The sequence below is a fragment of the Urocitellus parryii genome, chromosome 9, assembly GCF_045843805.1.
Source record: "Urocitellus parryii isolate mUroPar1 chromosome 9, mUroPar1.hap1, whole genome shotgun sequence".
NCBI classification, from domain to species: Eukaryota; Metazoa; Chordata; class Mammalia; order Rodentia; family Sciuridae; genus Urocitellus; species Urocitellus parryii.
In genome coordinates this window covers 73,843,894-73,862,805 of record NC_135539.1, presented here as the reverse complement: position 1 = coordinate 73,862,805, position 18,912 = coordinate 73,843,894, and the positions used below count along the sequence as shown (strand labels likewise).

At 42.2% G+C, this 18,912-nt stretch overlaps 1 protein-coding gene across 2 annotated transcripts in view; it reads right to left on the bottom strand.

Moving 5' to 3' along the window:
- Window positions 1-18,912, bottom strand: part of Prkcq (protein kinase C theta) — a 119,168-nt gene that overhangs the window by 8,167 nt on the left and 92,089 nt on the right. For both annotated transcript variants that reach the window (XM_026391827.2, XM_026391828.2), the window contains exons 15-16: window positions 12,447-12,585; window positions 4,751-4,939 (exon numbers count right to left, since the gene is read on the bottom strand). In XM_026391827.2, the coding sequence (XP_026247612.2) occupies window positions 4,751-4,939; window positions 12,447-12,585 (328 nt within the window). The remainder of the gene's footprint in view (window positions 1-4,750; window positions 4,940-12,446; window positions 12,586-18,912) is intronic.

Sequence of the window (18,912 nt, the reverse complement as noted above, 5' to 3'; positions counted from 1 at the left end):
AGCTGGCGTTGGAATGATGTGTGTGTCTAGGACATTTTGTCACATGTGTGGATCTGAGCCATCACCTTAACATAATGTCAATGATGTTATGTAAGTGGACTTATAGAATACATGACTTTTGAGATTGACTTCTTGCTCTTGAGATCCATCTAGGTCATTTGGGATATCCATATTGTTCTTCTTGTATTGCTCAGTGGGTTTCTGGGCACATGAATATTCCCTCTTTCTCCCCAACAGGAAGCAATCTTTTCCTTCTTCCTAGTCTTTCTCACTTGGGAAATTCTCACTCCTAGCTTCCTCCCGCAGTTACCTCTGGTTGTCTCCACTTGGCCGGGGTCCCACCTCCACTCTCCATCTTTGCCTGAAGCTATCTCAGATCCTGAGATCCCTGGGTTTGGGAGGCATGGTGGGAAAGCTGGCTTTCTGGGGGGCATTAACAGGTGTTAGGGGGTTGAAACTGGCTCTAGGCATCCATTCCCTGACTTGCCTGAAGACAGCCTCTGTGTCTGAAGGTGCCCTTGGTCCTCAGATGGTGCAGAACAGGCCTGATCTTCATCCAGGGACTTCATCAGTCCAGGCTTCTCAGTGCAGCGCTCATGCCAGCAACTGAGTTATTTTTTTTTTTAATTTTTTAATTTTTTTTTACTTTTCTTTTTTTATTTTTATTTTTTTTAGCTTTTCTTTGTTTTTGTTTTTTTTTAATTTTATTTTTTTATTGGTTGTTCACAACATTACAAAGTTCTTGACATATCATATTTCATACATTAGATTGAAGTGGGTTATGAACTCCCAATTTTACCCCAAATGCATATTGCAGAATCACGTCGGTTACACATCCACAATTTTACATAATGCCCAATTAGTAATTGTTGTATTCTGCTACCTTTCCTATCCCCTACTATCCCCCCTCCCCTCCCCTCCCATCTTCTCTCTCTACCCCATCTACTGTAATTCATTTCTCTCCTTGTTTATTTTCCCATTCCCCTCACAACCTCTTATATGTAATTTTGTATAGCAATGAGGGTCTCCCTTCATTTCCATGCAATTTCCCTTTTCTCTCCCTTTCCCTCCCATCTCATGTCTCTGTTTAATGTTAATCTTTTCTTCCTGCTCTTCCTCCCTGCTCTGTTCATAGTTGCTCTCATTATATCAAAGAAGACATTTGGTATTTGTTTTTTAGGGATTGACTAGCTTCACTAAGCATAATCTGCTCTAGTGCCATCCATTTCCCTGCAAATTCTATGATTTTGTCATTTTTTATTGCTGCATAGTACTCCATTGTGTATAGATGCCACATTTTTTTTTATCCATTCATCTATTGAAGGGCATCTGGGTTGGTTCCACAGTCTAGCTATTGTGAATTGTGCTGCTATGAACATCGATGTGGCAGTATCCCTGTAGCATGCTCTTTTAAGGTCTTCAGGGAATAGTCCGAGAAGGGCAATAGCTGGGTCAAATGGTGGTTCCATTCCCAGCTTTCCCAGGAATCTCCAAACTGCTTTCCAAATTGGCCGCACCAATTTGCAGTCCCACCAGCAATGTACAAGAATATCCTTTTCTCCACATCCTCACCAGCACTTGTTGTTGGTTGACTTCATTGTGGCTGCCAATCTTACTGGAGTGAGATGGTATCTTAGAGTGGTTTTGATTTGCATTTCTCTGACTGCTAGAGATGGTGAGCATTTTTTCATGTACTTCTTGATTGATTGTATATCCTCCTCTGAGAAGTGTCTGTTCAGGTCCTTGGCCCATTTGTTGATTGGGTTATTTGTTATCTTATTGTCTAATTTTTTGAGTTCTTTGTATACTCTGGATATTAGGGCTCTATCTGAAGTGTGAGGAGTAAAAATTTGTTCCCAGGATGTAGGCTCCCTATTTACCTCTCTTATTATTTCTCTTGCTGAGAAAAAACTTTTTAGTTTAAGTAAGTCCCATTTGTTGATTCTTGTTATTAACTCTTGTGCTATGGGTGTCCTATTAAGGAATTTGGAGCCTGACCCCACAATATGTAGATTGGAGCCAACTTTTTCTTCTATCAGACGAAGAGTCTCTGATTTGATATCAAGCTCCTTGATCCATTTTGAGTTAACTTTTGTGCATGGCGAGAGAAAGGGATTCAGTTTCATTTTGTTGCATATGGATTTCCAGTTTTCCCAACACCATTTAGCAACTGAGTTATTTCCCCTCAAAATTCACACATTGATGCCCTAACTCCCAATTGGAGGTAGATGGGGACTTTAGGTTAGTGATTAAGGTTAAATGAGATCATGAGAGTGAAGCCCTGATCAAACAGGATTAATGTCCTTATGAGAAAAAGACAGCAGAGTGCTCATACTTGCTGTCTCTTCCTCACCATGTGAAGACACAGCAAGAAGAGAGCCATCACCAGGAACACACCATGTGGGACCTTCATCTTGGACTTGGACTTCAGTCCCCAGAATTGTGAGAAATAAAGGTGTGTGGTTTAAGTCACTTAGTTTGTCTTGTTACAGCAGCTGGCGCTGACACATACACTTTACACCGCGTTCTTCACAGAACCAAGTGTAAAGTAAAAGCAGCAATTACAGCCAGCTTTAAATATGCCTTTAAGCAAAACTGAGTCCTTCAAAATATTGAGTCCTTCATAAGAACAAGAATAAACTCACTGTAGGAACTGTAATAATGTTTAAACTAGCTTTACATAAAGTGAAACTGTTTATATTCAAATCCCACTAGCTTATTTTTACCTTTGTCATCTTTTTTTTATTGGGTAATTTTGAAATTAGCTTTCATTTACACATGTTTTGTTTAGTTATTAAAAGTGAATTTAATTGGCGGTTCAGGGAGTTTCCTTCATTTATTGCTTGCTTGGCTCACAGAAAGTGAAAGTGGAATGGAACAGCCCTTGGTTTTTAAATACCTCGTTCCATTAACCTGGGGCTGGGGATCCTGTGAGGTCTTTGTCTCTCAGAGTCAAGATCTCCATTCCCAGGTAGAGCCCTGGAGTATCCTCAAAGTTTCTAGTACCTTAGGCAAGTTGTCTCTTGTGTTAAGAGGTGGAAGTGTAATCCCTTGACATTTAATTCCAATTCTTTAAGAGAAGAAAGGAGACTAGTGGAAAAAAGATGGGTTTGGGAATATTCTTCAAAGGTGTGATTTAATACCCAGTGATAGCTTCCAATGTTGAAGGATCTTGTTCCTTTTCCCATTTTTACTATAACGAGAAACAAGGTTAAAAATCTTTTTTTTCTAAATGATCTTTTTTAACCAGCTGACATAGGAGATTCTAGAAAGCAAACAATGTTTTTTTTTTTCCTTTTTTCCAAATCCCTATATTCTGGGTCCACTTCTTTTAGATTTGCTGGCCTCTTGGCCACATGGGTGGGTCTCTGATCCAAACATTTGCAGGAAGAGCACAGTAAATGTAGGCTTATTGGTCTTGTGTATGTTGGCATATTGTATTGCTGTGATTCATTTTCATATTTTACCACTTGTTCCAACGCTTATGTTGTAGATGTTGTTTTATATCCTCAAAAAAAAAAAAAAACACCAAAAACTGGCGTTCTATCTAGTATTCTATCTAGATGACCCTTAATGATGGCTCCCGGGTGTTCTTAGGTCCCTCCACTGGTTTGCCTTGGGGCTCCGTGGTTCTCAGAGTGCAGTGTCCATCTCTACTACTTTACACAGATTTCTAATGTATCTTGGGCTATCGTGGATAGGGATCTGACGTTTGCTTGGATGGTAGCTTCTGGATTTATTGCTAGGATGGTGGTAGCCTGGCCTTCCAGAGCTTGTTAGAGTGAGGGATACATGGATGTTTCCAGTGCACAACGGGTAGGGCACGTGAGGGGTGAGCTGGTCTGTATGCATTTTAGACACCTCCTGAGACAATCTGCTGGGTGGGTGACAGAGAGGTAGCATATTGCCTAATAGTTTTGATGTAATACCTAGTCCAGGATCTGGACTGAACAGCCTGTATTTCAAAGGTTTTATCCAAAAATGTCTCCAAGCGTTAGTATTTCCAGAGAATCTCTAGAAGGCCTCACAAAGTCTAAGTTTGAACCGTCGGTGGGTTTGGAGTGTGAAGCTGGCAGCCATGTAAGAACTGTCTCTTCTCCTTGCCCTTCTGTCCTCACTTGGTTTCTACCTGGTGTGGTGTGAAGCACACTCAGTGGGAGAGGAAGAGAACAAGGACACAGTCAACCACCACACAACTATCCGCCATCTGCAAAGGTGAGCAGCGCCAACCAGTGGAAAGGGAGCAGAAATCTGAGCTTTCATGTTCAGGTGGACATGATCACTAAGGTCTTAATCAGGATAGTTTCAGTTTCTCATCTGAAACTGACCTATGTTTCATGACCTATGAGTGACAACAGGTTCATCTTTTTCCTGAGCGTGAGCAGAAATGTCATGTCAAGGTTTAAACCAGGGTCAGGGAAGATAAATTGGACTCAATACTTTGTATATGAGAAACAAAAGATTAAGTTTTAAGCTGCAAAGGGTGATCATTAAATGGACCAACTATATCCAAGTAATAACATTCAAGAGTCATGGAACAGTTTTGGAGGCATTTCTTCTTATAAATAATGCACAAGAGAGTTTGTCTCAAACTCCTTTGGATACCTAATGCTCATATTATTGGTGCCTAGTTCAATACAGTTGGTATTTGCTCTGTCACATGTAGGTCAGAATCTAGAAATGAGTGGGAATATTGAGCAGAGAATCTACTACTGATCTTATGAAAACCTTCTTGACTACCATTTCTTACCTTCACTAAAAGGTCCTTGGCCTCCTTCTCGAGCCATCGTGGGTAAAAGGGATTGTCCATGCGGATGGAGTGGAACAGCTCTTCCTCATCTTGCCCATGGAAAGGGGACTGGCCAATCAACATTTCATATAGGAGAACCCCAAAGGACCACCAGTCCACGGAATGGTTGTACCTCTGACCCAGCAAGATCTGTGTGGCCAAAAGGCAGAGACCTAGTTAATAGATGAAGCTGGTGACTGATGATACTTCCAACTCCTCCAGGGCACTCCGTAAATGATGGTTGGTGAAGATAATATGTGGTCTCAACAGAGCCCACTCTGAACACTATCTCTAGATAGCTGATGACGGAGAGAAATGAATGCACAAGCCAAGATTTTTGAGTAAACCCTGTAGAGTTTCAACTTCTGTTTTCCCTCTGGCTTTAAGAGAAAATGCTAACCATGTTCTTAGCTTTCATAGACCTATCTGTGACATGAGGACCTGGGTGGCAGACACGGGACCCAACAAAGCTAGCGCGCATCTAAGTGCTCCAGTGCCTTCTGGCATGAACACTGGAACCAAGTCCACAGGCTTCACTGACTTCTACTCGGCCTGTGTCCCTGCACAAAGTCTTTGTGGTAATTAAGCATCCAGAGACATGAGCTGACCAATTCCTGTCCCCAAAGCCTAGCTAGTCATGACTAGTCAACTCGGGAGTCACAGTGTAGTCATTATGATGCAGAATTGAATTCTGTGGCTATCATGGGGGAATAACCAAGGAAGACAACTGTTCATATGGAGAAATCAGACATTCAGATTTCTCAGATCTACATATGGCTTGATGGCAGGCTCCGTCTATCTGCTAGGGAAGAGGTTTCAAGTCTGGAATCCCAACTAAATTTTGTCTTTTAAAATTCTATCTTATCACTGATTCATTTTCCTGGGAAAAAAGACTTTGAGTATTGACCTTTCAACAACTTCCTTGTTTACGGTCGGAAGGTATGGAGTGTGCAAGCCACACACTGACCATGCATCCTCAGTTCAAATTTGCCCTAAATGAGAAGCAAGGTTCACATGCAATTTCAAAGACTCACCACAAGAGGGAACCAAAGCAACCAGAAACTGCTCAGAGCAATGCATTGTAAACAACTTCATTTTGGCAGAATAAATGAAAAGAAATTTGGAGGACAGGAGATGACCGTGGCGGAAATCAAATCTACTAGGCTTGGTGATGTTTGAAAAAAAAAAAAATCAGTCTTATGTTAGGAGGAAGAAGCAAAATGCAAATCCACACAGGGAATAGAATGTCAGCTGAAGGAACACATGGCAGGTGTTTCATACATAGTGTCCCCTGAAGGATGAGATGCTGTCATCGCCAGAGGATGACACCTGGGCTTGGGGAAGTCTTGTTTCTGGTTTGAGGTCTCTTTTCCAAGTTCTGGTCTTGGGGATTTCACTGCCTGATTCTCTTTTCATATTTGATTTGGTCTCTGGTGTCTGCTCTGCTCAGCCTGGTAGTGCTCACGCTTCTCCATTGGTGAAGAGACTGTGGTCAAGCAGCACCTGCTAGAGGGGCTTATTTCCTAGCTCAGTCTTACTGTGGTCTCTTCTTTTGTCCTTCTCCTTTCCCTTCCTTGTCTTTACTCCAAGAATTCAGCCTTAAAGGCATAACTCTAAGCCTGAGAAACCAGAACAATACTATAACACCTTCTACATCTAGACAGGGTTTCTCTTCAGCCATAGAACTGGTGACTTAAGGTCTGCATTTGGTATTTGTTTTTTAAAGATTGACTAGCTTCACTTAGCATAATCTGCTCTAATGCCATCCATTTCCCTCCAAATTCTATGATTTTGTCATTTTTTAATGCAGAATAATACTCCATTGTATATAAATGCCACATTTTTTTTTATCCATTCATCTATTGAAGGGCATCTAGGCTGGTTCCACAGTCTTGCTATCGTGAATTGAGCTGCTATGAACATCGATGTAGCAGTGTCCCTGTAGCATGCTCTTGTTAGGGCTTTAGGGAATAGACCGAGAAGGGGAATAGCTGGGTCAAATGGTGGTTCCATTCCCAGCTTTCCGAGAAATCTCCATACTGCTTTCCAAATTGGCTGCACCAATTTGCAGTCCCACCAGCAATGAACAAGAGTGCCCTTTTCCCCGCATCCTCTCCAGCACTTATTGTTGTTTGACTTCCTAATGGCTGCCAGACTTACTGGAGTGAGATGGTATCTTAGGGTAGTTTTGATTTGCATTTCTCTGACTGCTAGCGATGGTGAGCATTTTTTCATGTACTTGTTGATTGATTGTATGTCCTCCTCTGAGAAGTGTCTGTTCAGGTCCTTGGCCCATATATAAGGGGAGTTAACAAGGACAGGGTAGGGACGAAGAGCTTGAGAAGAATATTTACATTAAACAGGGATGAGAGGTGGGAGGGAAAGGGAGTGAGAAGGGAAAGTGCATGGAAATGGAAGGCGATCCTCAGGGTTATACAAAATGTCATATAAGAGGAATGGAGGGGTAAGACAAGATAATACAAATGGAAGAAATGATTTACAGTAAAAGGGGTAGAGAGAGAAAAGGGGAGGGGGGGAGGGGAGGGAAGGGGAGGGGAGGGGGGATAGTAGAGAATAGGACAGACAGCAGAATACATCAGACACTAGAAAGGCAATATGTCAATCAATGGAAGGGTAACTGATGTGATACAGCAATTTGTATACGGGGTAAAAGGGGGAGTTCATAATCCACTTGAATCAAACCGTGTAATATGATGTATTAAGAACTATGTAATGTTATGAACGACCAATAAAAAAAAAAAAAAAAAAAAAAAAAAAAAAAAAAAAAAAAAGGTCTGCATTGATGTGCCTATTCGGGCAAGTGCTGTTCTGATGCTAAGTGACCTCCCAGGGACCATATTGTTTAGTTTCCAAGCCATCTCTCCTTTCTCCTAGGAGCTGCTTCTGTGTGCTAAAATCCCACATGGCTGACAGGCTAGTGTGTAATAGAAAATGGGATGTTTCCCTGCTTTCCTGCATCCCTATTTTTGTCAAAATGAGCTGGGGGTCTCCAATTATATACATTAGACCCTCCTGCAGTGGAATGTCAGGAGGAACAGGGGAGATTTGGAGAGGAACACTAGGTCTCAAGAGACATAGGCTGCAGGAAGCACAGTTCACTTTTTAGATGATGTTCTTGACACTGCTCTGAAATGCACTTATTTCTGTGATTCAAATTCTCCTGAAAGGAGAGATCAGTGTCTGCTAGATGGCTCCATGGACTTTGTCCCAGCTGCTTTGGGCTCTCGTGTGTGGTTGGCTTTCTGAGAACTATAGAGCCATTTCTATTTCAATCGGGGAGGAAACCAGAGACTCAAAGACCCAGCACAAGGCAGCATGTACTTAGAACTGCAGTGGGTGGTGAGTGAGATGAGGAAGAACCACCTGCCTTGATTTGTTTAGCTTTGGAAGGGAAGAGGGCAATGGGTGAATGATTGAGATAGAGAAAAACTTCACAAAGTAGGTGGCACACCAGTGGGGTCCCCCCCCCAAATGGGAGGATTTTGCTGGGTACAGGAAAGGAGACTGCAGAGGTGGGAATCCAGTGCAAGTTGGATATGGGCATTTGGTGTGACCTTGGTGTAGCCACTTATCCAGGATGGGTGCCTGCTCTGAGCTGCAGGGAGGTGACTTGGGACACAATGGGTACATCATAGTCCCTGATGGGGAAACAGTGTATTGGTCAACTGGAGACTCCTGTGCCCTGGCAACACCAAGAAGGAGACAATAGAGTATTCCAGAAGCCAGCAGTATGTTTAGGGAGAACACGGCCAGAGATGGGGATGACCATGACCAAGGAGACAGGATGTGATAACAGAGGTGAAGTAGGCAACCGAGTCAGGGAAGGTGCATGTCCATGCGACTGGACGTTTCATCAGGGCTCTACACTCAGGATTTGGGCTTGTATTCAGCTGACAGTGGGGATTTCTTGAAGGTTGTAAAGCACTGGGGTAGCAGGTTTGCACATGACATGGGCAACTCTGGACTTGGTCGAGCAGTGGCTTCAAAGGGGTGCATGCCTTCAGAGTGACCAGGTCATTTCACAAGACATGGGAAGAAAGTTAGAACTTGTATTTATTTTAGAGTAATTTTTTAAAATCTAAAATGAGAAAGGAGTTAGGCTTTAAGAAAATTTACTTTGCAGAGTGACCTAGCACCCTTACTTCATTTGAACAGTGGATCCGGTATCCTGAGGGAAGGGTGGGAAACCTCATCTCAGCAGCAGCCTGGCTGTCACTTGGCTCATTCATTGACTTTCCATGAATCCTGGAGTGTTACCATTTTGGCTTCTGTTTTAACTAAACTAATTTTCACAACATGACAAGTCTTTAAAAAGTTATCTGCAAAGAGGCTTGGATTGAAGGTAATACAGTAATAATAAGGCAAACAACATTTGAGTTAAAAAAAAAAAACCACTGAAATAAATAGTGCAATCATAAGCAGAAAGTAAGAAAATGGTGGCACTGATGTCTCTCTTACTCCCTGTACCAGGTCTTTGTCAGCTACATGTGAGGAAGCTAGAAATAAGGAGGACCTTATTAGTTATGTTTTAGCCTACAAGAGGTGGGCTTAAAAAAATTGTGAATGTATCAAAAGCATTGCTTTGAATTATGGACTTGTATCCACTATTGTCAGCAATGATCCTTGCCTTAAGTACATATTATAAAGTCTGTTTCATATTGTACCTCTGTGAAGTATCTTTTCAGTTACTACAGACATGAAAATCAAGAACTGGAATAAATGAATCAGACCTTTCAATCCCAGAGTTCTGAAGTGTCAAACCAAGATTTTAAAAGTTATTTAATCTAATATTAATGAAGCATACATGATTTTGTGTTAATAATAAGTAGAATAAAAGCTAGTTGTTTAATACTATTTTTGGCTCATCTTCAATGTGATTTTAGGCCTTTTGAGGCACGTGTTACAATACACAGTCTGTATTAGTTGGCATGTGACTCAGATAGATACATATACAGATTTTGGGGGTGCTCTTTTAACTGCTGAAAGAATATCATCAAAACTTTTTAAAAATATGCAAGGAGGATATATGGGTATTGGTGGGGATGAGTGGATGAAGGGATGGGTGAGATGGGTGTGGATGGAGGAAAGTCACATGAGAGGGCATTGCTGAAATCCAGGGCAAGAGATGCTGATGTCCTAGACTGGGGGAGCCCCAGTAAAAATGGGGGAGCACTAAATTAAAGGACTTCCTTTTGAAGATAGAGAATAAATCAAGATAGAGAGTGTTACTTCATTCAGAATGTTGGGGGAGTGGATAGCCAGGGGAGGTTCAATTTTGGGAGGTCTTGAAGTTTGCTTGGTCCTGGAGGTTAAGGAAGAAGGAGAAAACTTGGGGAATTCCTAGTTCTCTAGTCAACTAGATGGATGACATGAGATTCACCAAGAATGGTGATAAAAGGGAAAGGGAGCAGGTGGAGGAGGGGAGGAAGAAGTAGAAGAGACAAGTGAGTTTGGGAACTGTATATTTGAAGGTAGTCGAAGAACTCAGGCAGGAACGTGGACATGTGGGTCTGAGCAAGAAGTTGGGGCTGGATATACTGATTCTGGAGCTAAAAGCATAGTCATGGAGAATTTACAGTAGGAAGAGCTGAAAACTGAGCATGGGATCATGTGGAGAGAAGCACGCTTGAAAATTAGAGAGGGGCTGGGGATGTAGCTCAGTCATTATCCAAAGTACACGTATGAAGACATGAATTGGTGTGAATATACTTTGTATACAACCAGAGATATGAAAAATTGTGCTCTCTCTATATAATAAGAATTGTAATGCGTTCTGCTGTCATATGTAAATAAAAAAATAATAAAAAAAATTAGAGAGTGAAGTTGGGGAGAGAGAGAGAAAGAAAGAGAGAGAGAGAGGGAGGGAGGGAGAGGGAGGAAAAGGGAGGGGGAGGGGAAGGGAGGGAGGAAGAGAGAGAGAGAATCGGCTAAATTCTAAAAGAGGCAGGCAGAATCAGAATCAGGAAGGAAGGTTTGCCAAGGAAAGGAAATAGCGCAGGGCATTTGTGCACAGGAATGAATAAGAGCAAGGTAAACGTAATGTGACATCCTAAGTGGAGAGGAAGGAAACCGAGACAGCTCATGTGAGGTTGAGAGGGTGACAGTGATGTGGTCTGAGCCTAGCCAATGTTGTATAATTCTTGCTAAGGGAATAACATAGTGGAACTGAACCTCCCCTCTGAGGTCTGCTTCCCTTGTGCCTTAATTAGCTTTGGCTTCACTTCAAACTAGAAATGGTTTACTGCATCGATATCTGCATTTGTGCTAACCTGAAAGCAGCCCAGGTTTCTAATATCAGAAAGTTATTAAATCAATGAGCCGAGCTCTGTGAGCTCAACAATTCCTTGACAGTTGAAGGTGGTAATTTCTTGTGCAACAGAGGCCAACATTTGCCTTCAAACAAGGTTAAGTTAAAATTAAATACCACATAAGCACAGCGCAAAAACCACCCAGTTCTCAGACCCTAGCTGCCACAGTTACTTTGGTAAAGATCAGGATTTGTCACTGAATTTGTTTCATCTGAGAAATCAAAGTGCTGACTGTCACTGACTTATTAGACGACCCTCCTGAACACCTGTCAATTAGGCCATTTGCTTGTCTTCTTAAGGATAGTGATTAGCAAGCTCTGCAGAGGATCCTTGGGTATAAAAGGAGAGATTGCCTAATCTGCCCAGGTGAGAAAATGGCACAGAACCACCTGTGCCTTGTACCAATGTCAACCTCCTGGTTTTGATGTTGTACCCTAACTGTGTGAAATGCACCCATTGGGGGAAGCTGAGTGAAGGGTACCACTTTTGCAACCTCCTGTAAACATTTAATTACTTTAAAATAATAAAAAAAAGTTTTAGAAAGTGAATAAAAAATAGCATAAGGTTTTCAAGCAAACATTCAGTGAGATGGAGAGAGAGTCAAAGATCTATAAAAAGAGAGCAAAGAGGACAAGAACTGTGCTCTGGGAAGGATGGAGCAGCAAGGCAGCCTCTAACCTCCCTGGGGTGAAGAACTGGGGTGATTCCATACAAAGGGGGAGAGAGATGTGAGTTCAGTCAGATGGAAAAATGCTTTTTGAGCAAATACTGTTCAGATTATGATAGCAACTGTTGTTATTACTTACTATAATTATTTTGGGGGGTGGGTGGGATGAGATCTAACTTTATCTCATTTAATGTCTACAATAACACTGTGTCAGTATTATACCCACTTTACATAAGAGAAAGTGGGATCTTGAGAATTCTGGCAATCTCTCTATTCTTACTTACACAGTACCTGAATGGAAACTGCTATTTGGGTCTTGCAATTAAACCCGTTTCTACCGGACTCTCACCAGTTGCTCTTCTGACCAGTCTGAACAGAATGAACTTGTTTTAAGACTGGAGTAGAGTCAGAGCCATGACTGAAAGGGAGTGCTGGAGTCTTCAAGCCCTGGAGACGTCCTCATGAATGTAAGTTGCAGCCTTGGTAAGATCATAGGAACAAACTCTATGTATGGCTACGTTTCAGGCGATAGGAAAAAAAAAATCAAATCTTGAACCCAAATATGGGAAACCTTGGATTGGAAGGGAGGAGGAAGCACTTGTCCTAGGTGTGCTGAGCGGGGATGGGCAGGCACAGGGCCTTCCAGGAGGCATGTCCCTACCTCCGGGGCGATGTAGTCAGGGGTCCCGCAGAAAGTGTTGGTCTTTGCATCTCCCAGCATGTTCTCCTTGCACATCCCAAAATCTGCTATTTTGATATGCCCATCTTTGTCTAGCAGGATATTATCTAGCTTCAAGTCCCTGAAAAACAAAAGCAAAAGCAAAAACCACACTTGAATAGATAACAATTTTCTTAAAATAAAATGGCTGGTCCTGGGGGCGCGGTAGCTCATCTTGGCACAGCCAGGAGGAGGCCAAAGAGGGGGTCCAGGGGGAGCTTGGCTGACTCTCCCTCCCCCTGGCTCACTGCTGGCTGCTCCTTGGTCCTCGGTTTTCTACTTGTGGCTTATGCTCAGGGCTTTCCCCACAGCCCCTGCTGTGCCAGCCAGCTGGCTTGGGACTGATCCTCCCTCTAACTTTTGTGTCCTCCATGCCCTGCTCAGCTCTGGTTCATCTCCAGAGCTCAATCCACGTTTCTTGTCTGCATGACTCCAAAGGCGGTCGATAAATGTCCTGGCTTATCTCCCCAGTGCAGCATCCTTGACTTTTAAGAGGGCTTTCTAGAAACAATGGACATGAAGAGACAGCTAAGAATGAAATACCCTGGTGGGTGGCAGCTGAGGTGTTTGGAGTAGGGTGCTCTGCGACATGGTACACCATAAACTCGCCTTCACTTGTACACACTTGAATACACACGGGGCAGACAGGGCCAGTTTCTCAGGGAACAGTCTTTGCTGTTCTTCCTTCTGGTTTACCAAGGAGTAGTGCTCCATGAATGGGGACAGAATCCCCGCCAGAGGCTCTTGACGCCAGTGCCTTTTTTGGGGCGAGGGGGAACAAAGCAGGAAAATCCTTACAAAATGCTGTTTTTATGCCATTTAATACTATGGTTCTGTTTTTAAAAATCTTGTTATACTGCACCTAATTCCAAGTCCAGTTGAGGAAAATTATTTCTAATGAAAAATTTTCTAGAATGAGAATCCCTCCAAACTAAAATGTCATGTCCATAAATTTCTCTTTTCTGTAGAGTATCGGTATCTTAATATAGCCAATTCTATTCTTCAATAAATGCAACAGATATTTTTTTAAAATTAATGAACCAATGTACACCTCCTTGTGACTTTTACTCATTGGCTTCTCTAGCATTATTACACAGGTACTCCAAGTATTTGAGAAGTGACATCAAGTTCTCTCTTGTCTTTCCTTCATCAAGTTCAGGGACCTTGTTCCTCACATGATGAGGCTTTCAGACCCTTCCACCTCCAGATGTCTTGAATTTGTATTATTCTTGAGAGGTGATGCTTGGAATGGAAACACCGTCCTTGGTGGCTGACCTCACTGGTGCAGATTCTATGGCACCTCTACCTCATGTCAGGATCCTCATACTTTTTGCTGCGGTGGCCTAAGACGTTGTTCTGGTTGTTCCTGTAGCTTCCCCACACTAACAATTAATATTTAGTTTACTATAAACTAAAACCTCCAGTATTTTCTTTTCAGCACAAAGTGACATTATCCCAGTTTCTTCCCATCCTCTGCCGGCAAAATTGACCTTTTAAAGATGATTCAGGTGCTACATTGACTTGCCATGAATTGCTTTCAAGTTTTATCTTTTTTTTATCTTATCTAAGATTTTGGTTAATAGAATCTCATGAGTTCTAATTTGTCATAGAGCATCTAACTTCATTTCCGGTTTTGTTATTATTGTCTGTGAATTTCTGAACTTTCTGAGATCCACTGTCATTAAGGCGAGGGGACGTGGCTGCTGGAGACTGCAGCTGCTCTCATTGGTTGGATAACGTGACCTGGGAGTAGGTGCTCTCCTCATCTCTTAGGAGACCTCCTCTTGGAGGACTTGCCCAGCCTCCCTTCTCAGAGATTTTGCTCCCAAGGAAGTAACCCTGTCCCCTCTACCTCAGTGGATCAACTCGGCTGGATTGTTCATTTCCTGGTTTTGGATGTTGGACTGGCACTGATCTGCCTTGGTGAAGTGCCAGAAGAGAGAAGATACCCAGGGTTGCGTGTGGCACTTGCCTTTGCATGCCCTTGCCCTTGAAAAATGAGACTACTTTGTAAAAGAAGAGGAAAATTAAGTAGGTAGGCCAAGAGCAATGATGGAAGCCACACAAATCCAAAGAGAAACGGAGAGAAGGGAGAATCTGCCTGGTTTCTGCTGAGTTTGCCTCCTCTGTTATGGCTTCCTAATGAGGCCTAGCTTTTGCTTAAGCAGAAGTTCCAGTGTTGTTACTTGTCCTAAATATTTATGTTTTCTGAACATTTCCTTCAATGTTTGTTTTGTCTGTTACCCTTGTAAAACAGGAAGCTTCCTTAGGATAAAAAAAAAATTGCTTCTTATTTATTGTAATTGAGCAGGGCTCTGCTAATAGTATTGCATGCACTGGGCCCTCAATAATATTTGTGGAAAGAATTAATCCCCAAACAGTGATTATCAGTTGCAATGAATGGCTCACTAAATGCTCCCCTTAATTGTTTCCCCCACCTTCTGTAAGAGCGAGTTAGCTAGAGAAACTGAGTGGATTGCGGCTGTTTTACTGAGTGGAGACTAGCAGATATCCCCAGAGTTGATGTCTCCTACTGGGCCAGTTGGGTCATCTCCATTACCAGGGCATCTCCCATGGCTTCTGTCTGACTGAGAGACCTGAAGTCCATCTCACAGTCATGTTATTTCTGGTGCTCTCTCTCTCTCTAAATCAAATGCTGTCACACTTTCATAATCAGGACTGAAGATGCTCAGTAAGTCCAGATCTTCTCATTAGAGAGTATTGGTGTTCTACCTCCTCATCTTACATTAGATTGAAATACACAATTTCACTGTGATTTATGGATTATATTCCATAATCCCAATTATGGGTTAGGCTTATTTTATGCTAAAAATTTCAGGTTCATTATTTAATCCACATGCTCTACCATATTGATACCATTTTGAGTTTCTGCTATATGAAACATGCACATCATTTGTAGCCATGCACACATGTTCCCAGAAATTGGGCTGAAGGATGATTTGGGGTCATCTCTCGATATCCAGTTCTGGTGCTATACATAGTTCATAAGAATAATGATCTAAAATGTTAGATATATCTAAAATTTGCATTGGATTTTCTTGTTTGCACATGTATCTTATCAGTTGATTTTCACAACACTCAATTTCTAATTATCATGATTATTTTTTCACATTTTCCCTGTTGAAAAAAACAAAGGTTTTTAGAGGTGGTGTGATGTATCCCAGACGGCATGGCCCTTCAGTGGGCTAGGACACAAATGCCGTCCCTGTCTTTTCTCACATCCCGTTATCCCAAACTCACCTGGTCTTTCTCATCAAACTGGTTTAGCTAAAATATACAAGGATGTATTTTTTAACTGATCCTAAAAATAAATGTTCTCTGGGCCTCAGGCAAGGAAGTGTAAGCTTCATGTCCAATTTTTAATCCATTCTCTAAAGTGGGACAGATGTTTTGGGGATTGTGTGAGAGAAGCTCAAAGAAGCTTTGAGACATGCAAGTCAGAATGGAAAGGTCTAGAAAGGCTGCCTTGCAAAGCCAGACCTCCATGGGGGGTAGGGAACAAGGGAGGAGAAGGCCAGCCAGACCCCCTGGGCCAACTGGAGATGCCACGGAACCCAAAGGCCTAGAATGTTCTGAGGCATGTCAGGCTGCTTGCTCCTCACATTCACCCCACATGTGGGACATCAGGACCTGGAATAGAACTGCAGAGCCCAAGGCTCTGGTTTGTCCCTGTGAGCACTTTTCTGCTCATGGAGCTGCCCCTCCGTGCGTCAAGTGTAACAGAAACAAGTAAAGGCCTTTCATTCAGTTGTGTGGTCAGTACAAGCAGAGTTCTTCCACTCAGGGAGGTGGAGGGGGTCGTAAATGGCTTCCCAGTTCCAGCTTTATGGCTAACTCAGCCACTCTACTTCTGCTCCCCGAGTCTCTAATTTCTCACCCATAAAACAGGGCTGAGGATGTTTACTTGCTTGTCTCCTGTGACGTCAGATGAGATAATCCATGAGAAAGCATCTGGAAGCGTCTTTGGGTATGTGGTTTCGGTCCCAGTTTTGTCATCAACAAAACATAACCTTAGGTTTCCTTTCTGTTCTCACATTCTAAGGGTTGAAGCACTAGAGTCGAGTCTCTTTCCATGTCTATGAATTTTTCAGGTCCTTGTTTTCACATCTAACACAATCCAGGGACTGTGACTGAGGGTTTATAAGAGGCCACTATCTTTCAGTTCCCAGCAGGTGGTGAAAGATGGTGTCACCACCTGGTTCAGTGCAGCTCACGCTCTCAATTCTCGCTTCTGTCCAACGTCGTTGCCTTTGGTTAAAGCTGGACACATTTGTTTATTTTTCCTCCTTCTTATTTCTATTTCTGTGCCTTTTCTGGAGTCACTTTTTCCATGTGCAAAGCTTGTTCTCCTTTACAAAATCCTTTTTTCTCAGGTAGGGATTTTGGGTTGGCAGATCCCACTGAGATCCACAGAGGGCTTTCCTTCCCTCGGCACTTGCACTTTTAATTGGAATCAGATTCCCTTGCACTTTTAAAGAATGCACTTCTTGTGTTTTTTTTTTTTTCATACAATTCTACTTTTAGAAAATTGCAGGAAGTGGCTTCATTGGGTATTTGGGGTTGGGACTTCTATACATTTTGTGTCACCACAATGCTTGACAAAGGGATTCAGTGGACCCTCAGTGACACCAGTTGTAGAAGGTTGAATGCTGGGTCCCCAAAATATACATCCATGTCCTCACCTCCAAAACCCTGTGAATGTGACCTTGCTTAGAAAAAAAAAGTATTTGCAGATATGCTTAACGATCTTAAAATGATTTCATTCTGGATTGTCATAAGGTGGGGACTAACTCTGTCAAATATGGTTCTAAGAGAGACACAGAGGAGAGATATACACAGAGAGAAGGCCATATGGAGATGAAGGCAGAGATTGGAGTGATGAGGCAACAAGTCAAAGAGTGCCTGCAGCCACCAGAGGCTGGAGGAGCAAGGAAGGGTCCTCCTCTAGACCCTTGGTAGGAACATGGTTCTGCCAACATCTTGATTTTGGACTTCTGGATTCTAGAACCTGAGAATAAGGCTCCATTTTCTTAAGCTACCAAATTTGTGGTAGTTTCTTATAACAGCCTTTCAAGACCAATAGATTGGTTTTGTGAACAAGCTCATAAAAATCTTCATTGTCTGGTCAAATAAAGGAAATTGATAGAATTCCCTCTTTAAATTCAGTTGCCAAATTAAAAGTTTAGATCAGCGAAATCACATACAAGCTGAGAGATTACTTGAAGCAGGTTGATCTCAGTGTCAGTAGCATCAAAACTTCACTATGACCCATCTCTACACCCAGCTTGCTGCCTTCAACAATGGGGGTGGAACATGAAATCGAAGGCCTAACCTCATTAAATAGTCTGAACTATTTCATGATGCCTTTTTCAGGGACCTCCTACAACCTCATGTACACACTAAACAAACACAATATTTTTTCTTATTCATGCCTAAGAAGACCCTCATGTGTGGACACAGCAAGGGCTCTGAAAGTTGATTTTGACATTAGAGCTTAACTTAGACCCTGACTGGTCTTTTTGTTCATTAATTTACAAGATGGTGTGACCAGAAAATACTGTGATGTAGAGGAATAGATGCATAGGGGCACATGGGTTTTGAGTTTCATGAGGTCTTTTCCAGCTCTAAGATCTTTGGCTCTCTCTCCTTCTAACTTTTCTAAATTTTCATCTATCCATCCATCCATCACACATGATCTACTCAATACCTAGGTACAAGTATTACATTTTAGGTATAATAAGGCATTATAAACACAAATTCAAAAAACCCATTGGCCAGGCACAGTGGTGCATGCCTCTAATTCCAGAAGCTTGAGAGGCTAAGATAGGAGGATTGCAAGTTCAAGGCCAGACAGTAACTTAGTGAGACCTTGTCTCAAAATAAAAAGTAAAAAAGGGCTAGGGATGTGTTCAGTGGTTAAGTATCCCTGGGTTCAATCCCCAGTATCAATCAATCAATAAATAAATAAATAATAAACAAGCCATCCAGTCAGCCATGGATCATAATCAAGGTTGTCAAATAATGTTCTTATATTTCTAAATTTCTTGAGCATTAAAAATGAAAGGATATAAATCAGCTTCTTAATCTGATCATTTTGAAGATAGATTAAAAAAATAGATTCAAAGAGTCTGCTTAAGAAGTCTGACTTCCCAAACTTCCTCTAGGTCTTTAATTCTGTGATACTAAATACAGCAGCCCTCACGTGGGCATTCCCTGGAAAAGTGTGTGTGTGTGTGTGTGTGGGGGGGGGGTGTTCCTCCTTCCTAACAGCATTTCCCAGAGAATGGCAGTGTGCTCAGTGATCACCAAAGCCTCAATATCAACCGTCTCTCTGTGCAGCCTGCTGTTCTCAACAATCCCAGTGGAGCACAATGGAGCATTTATTGGT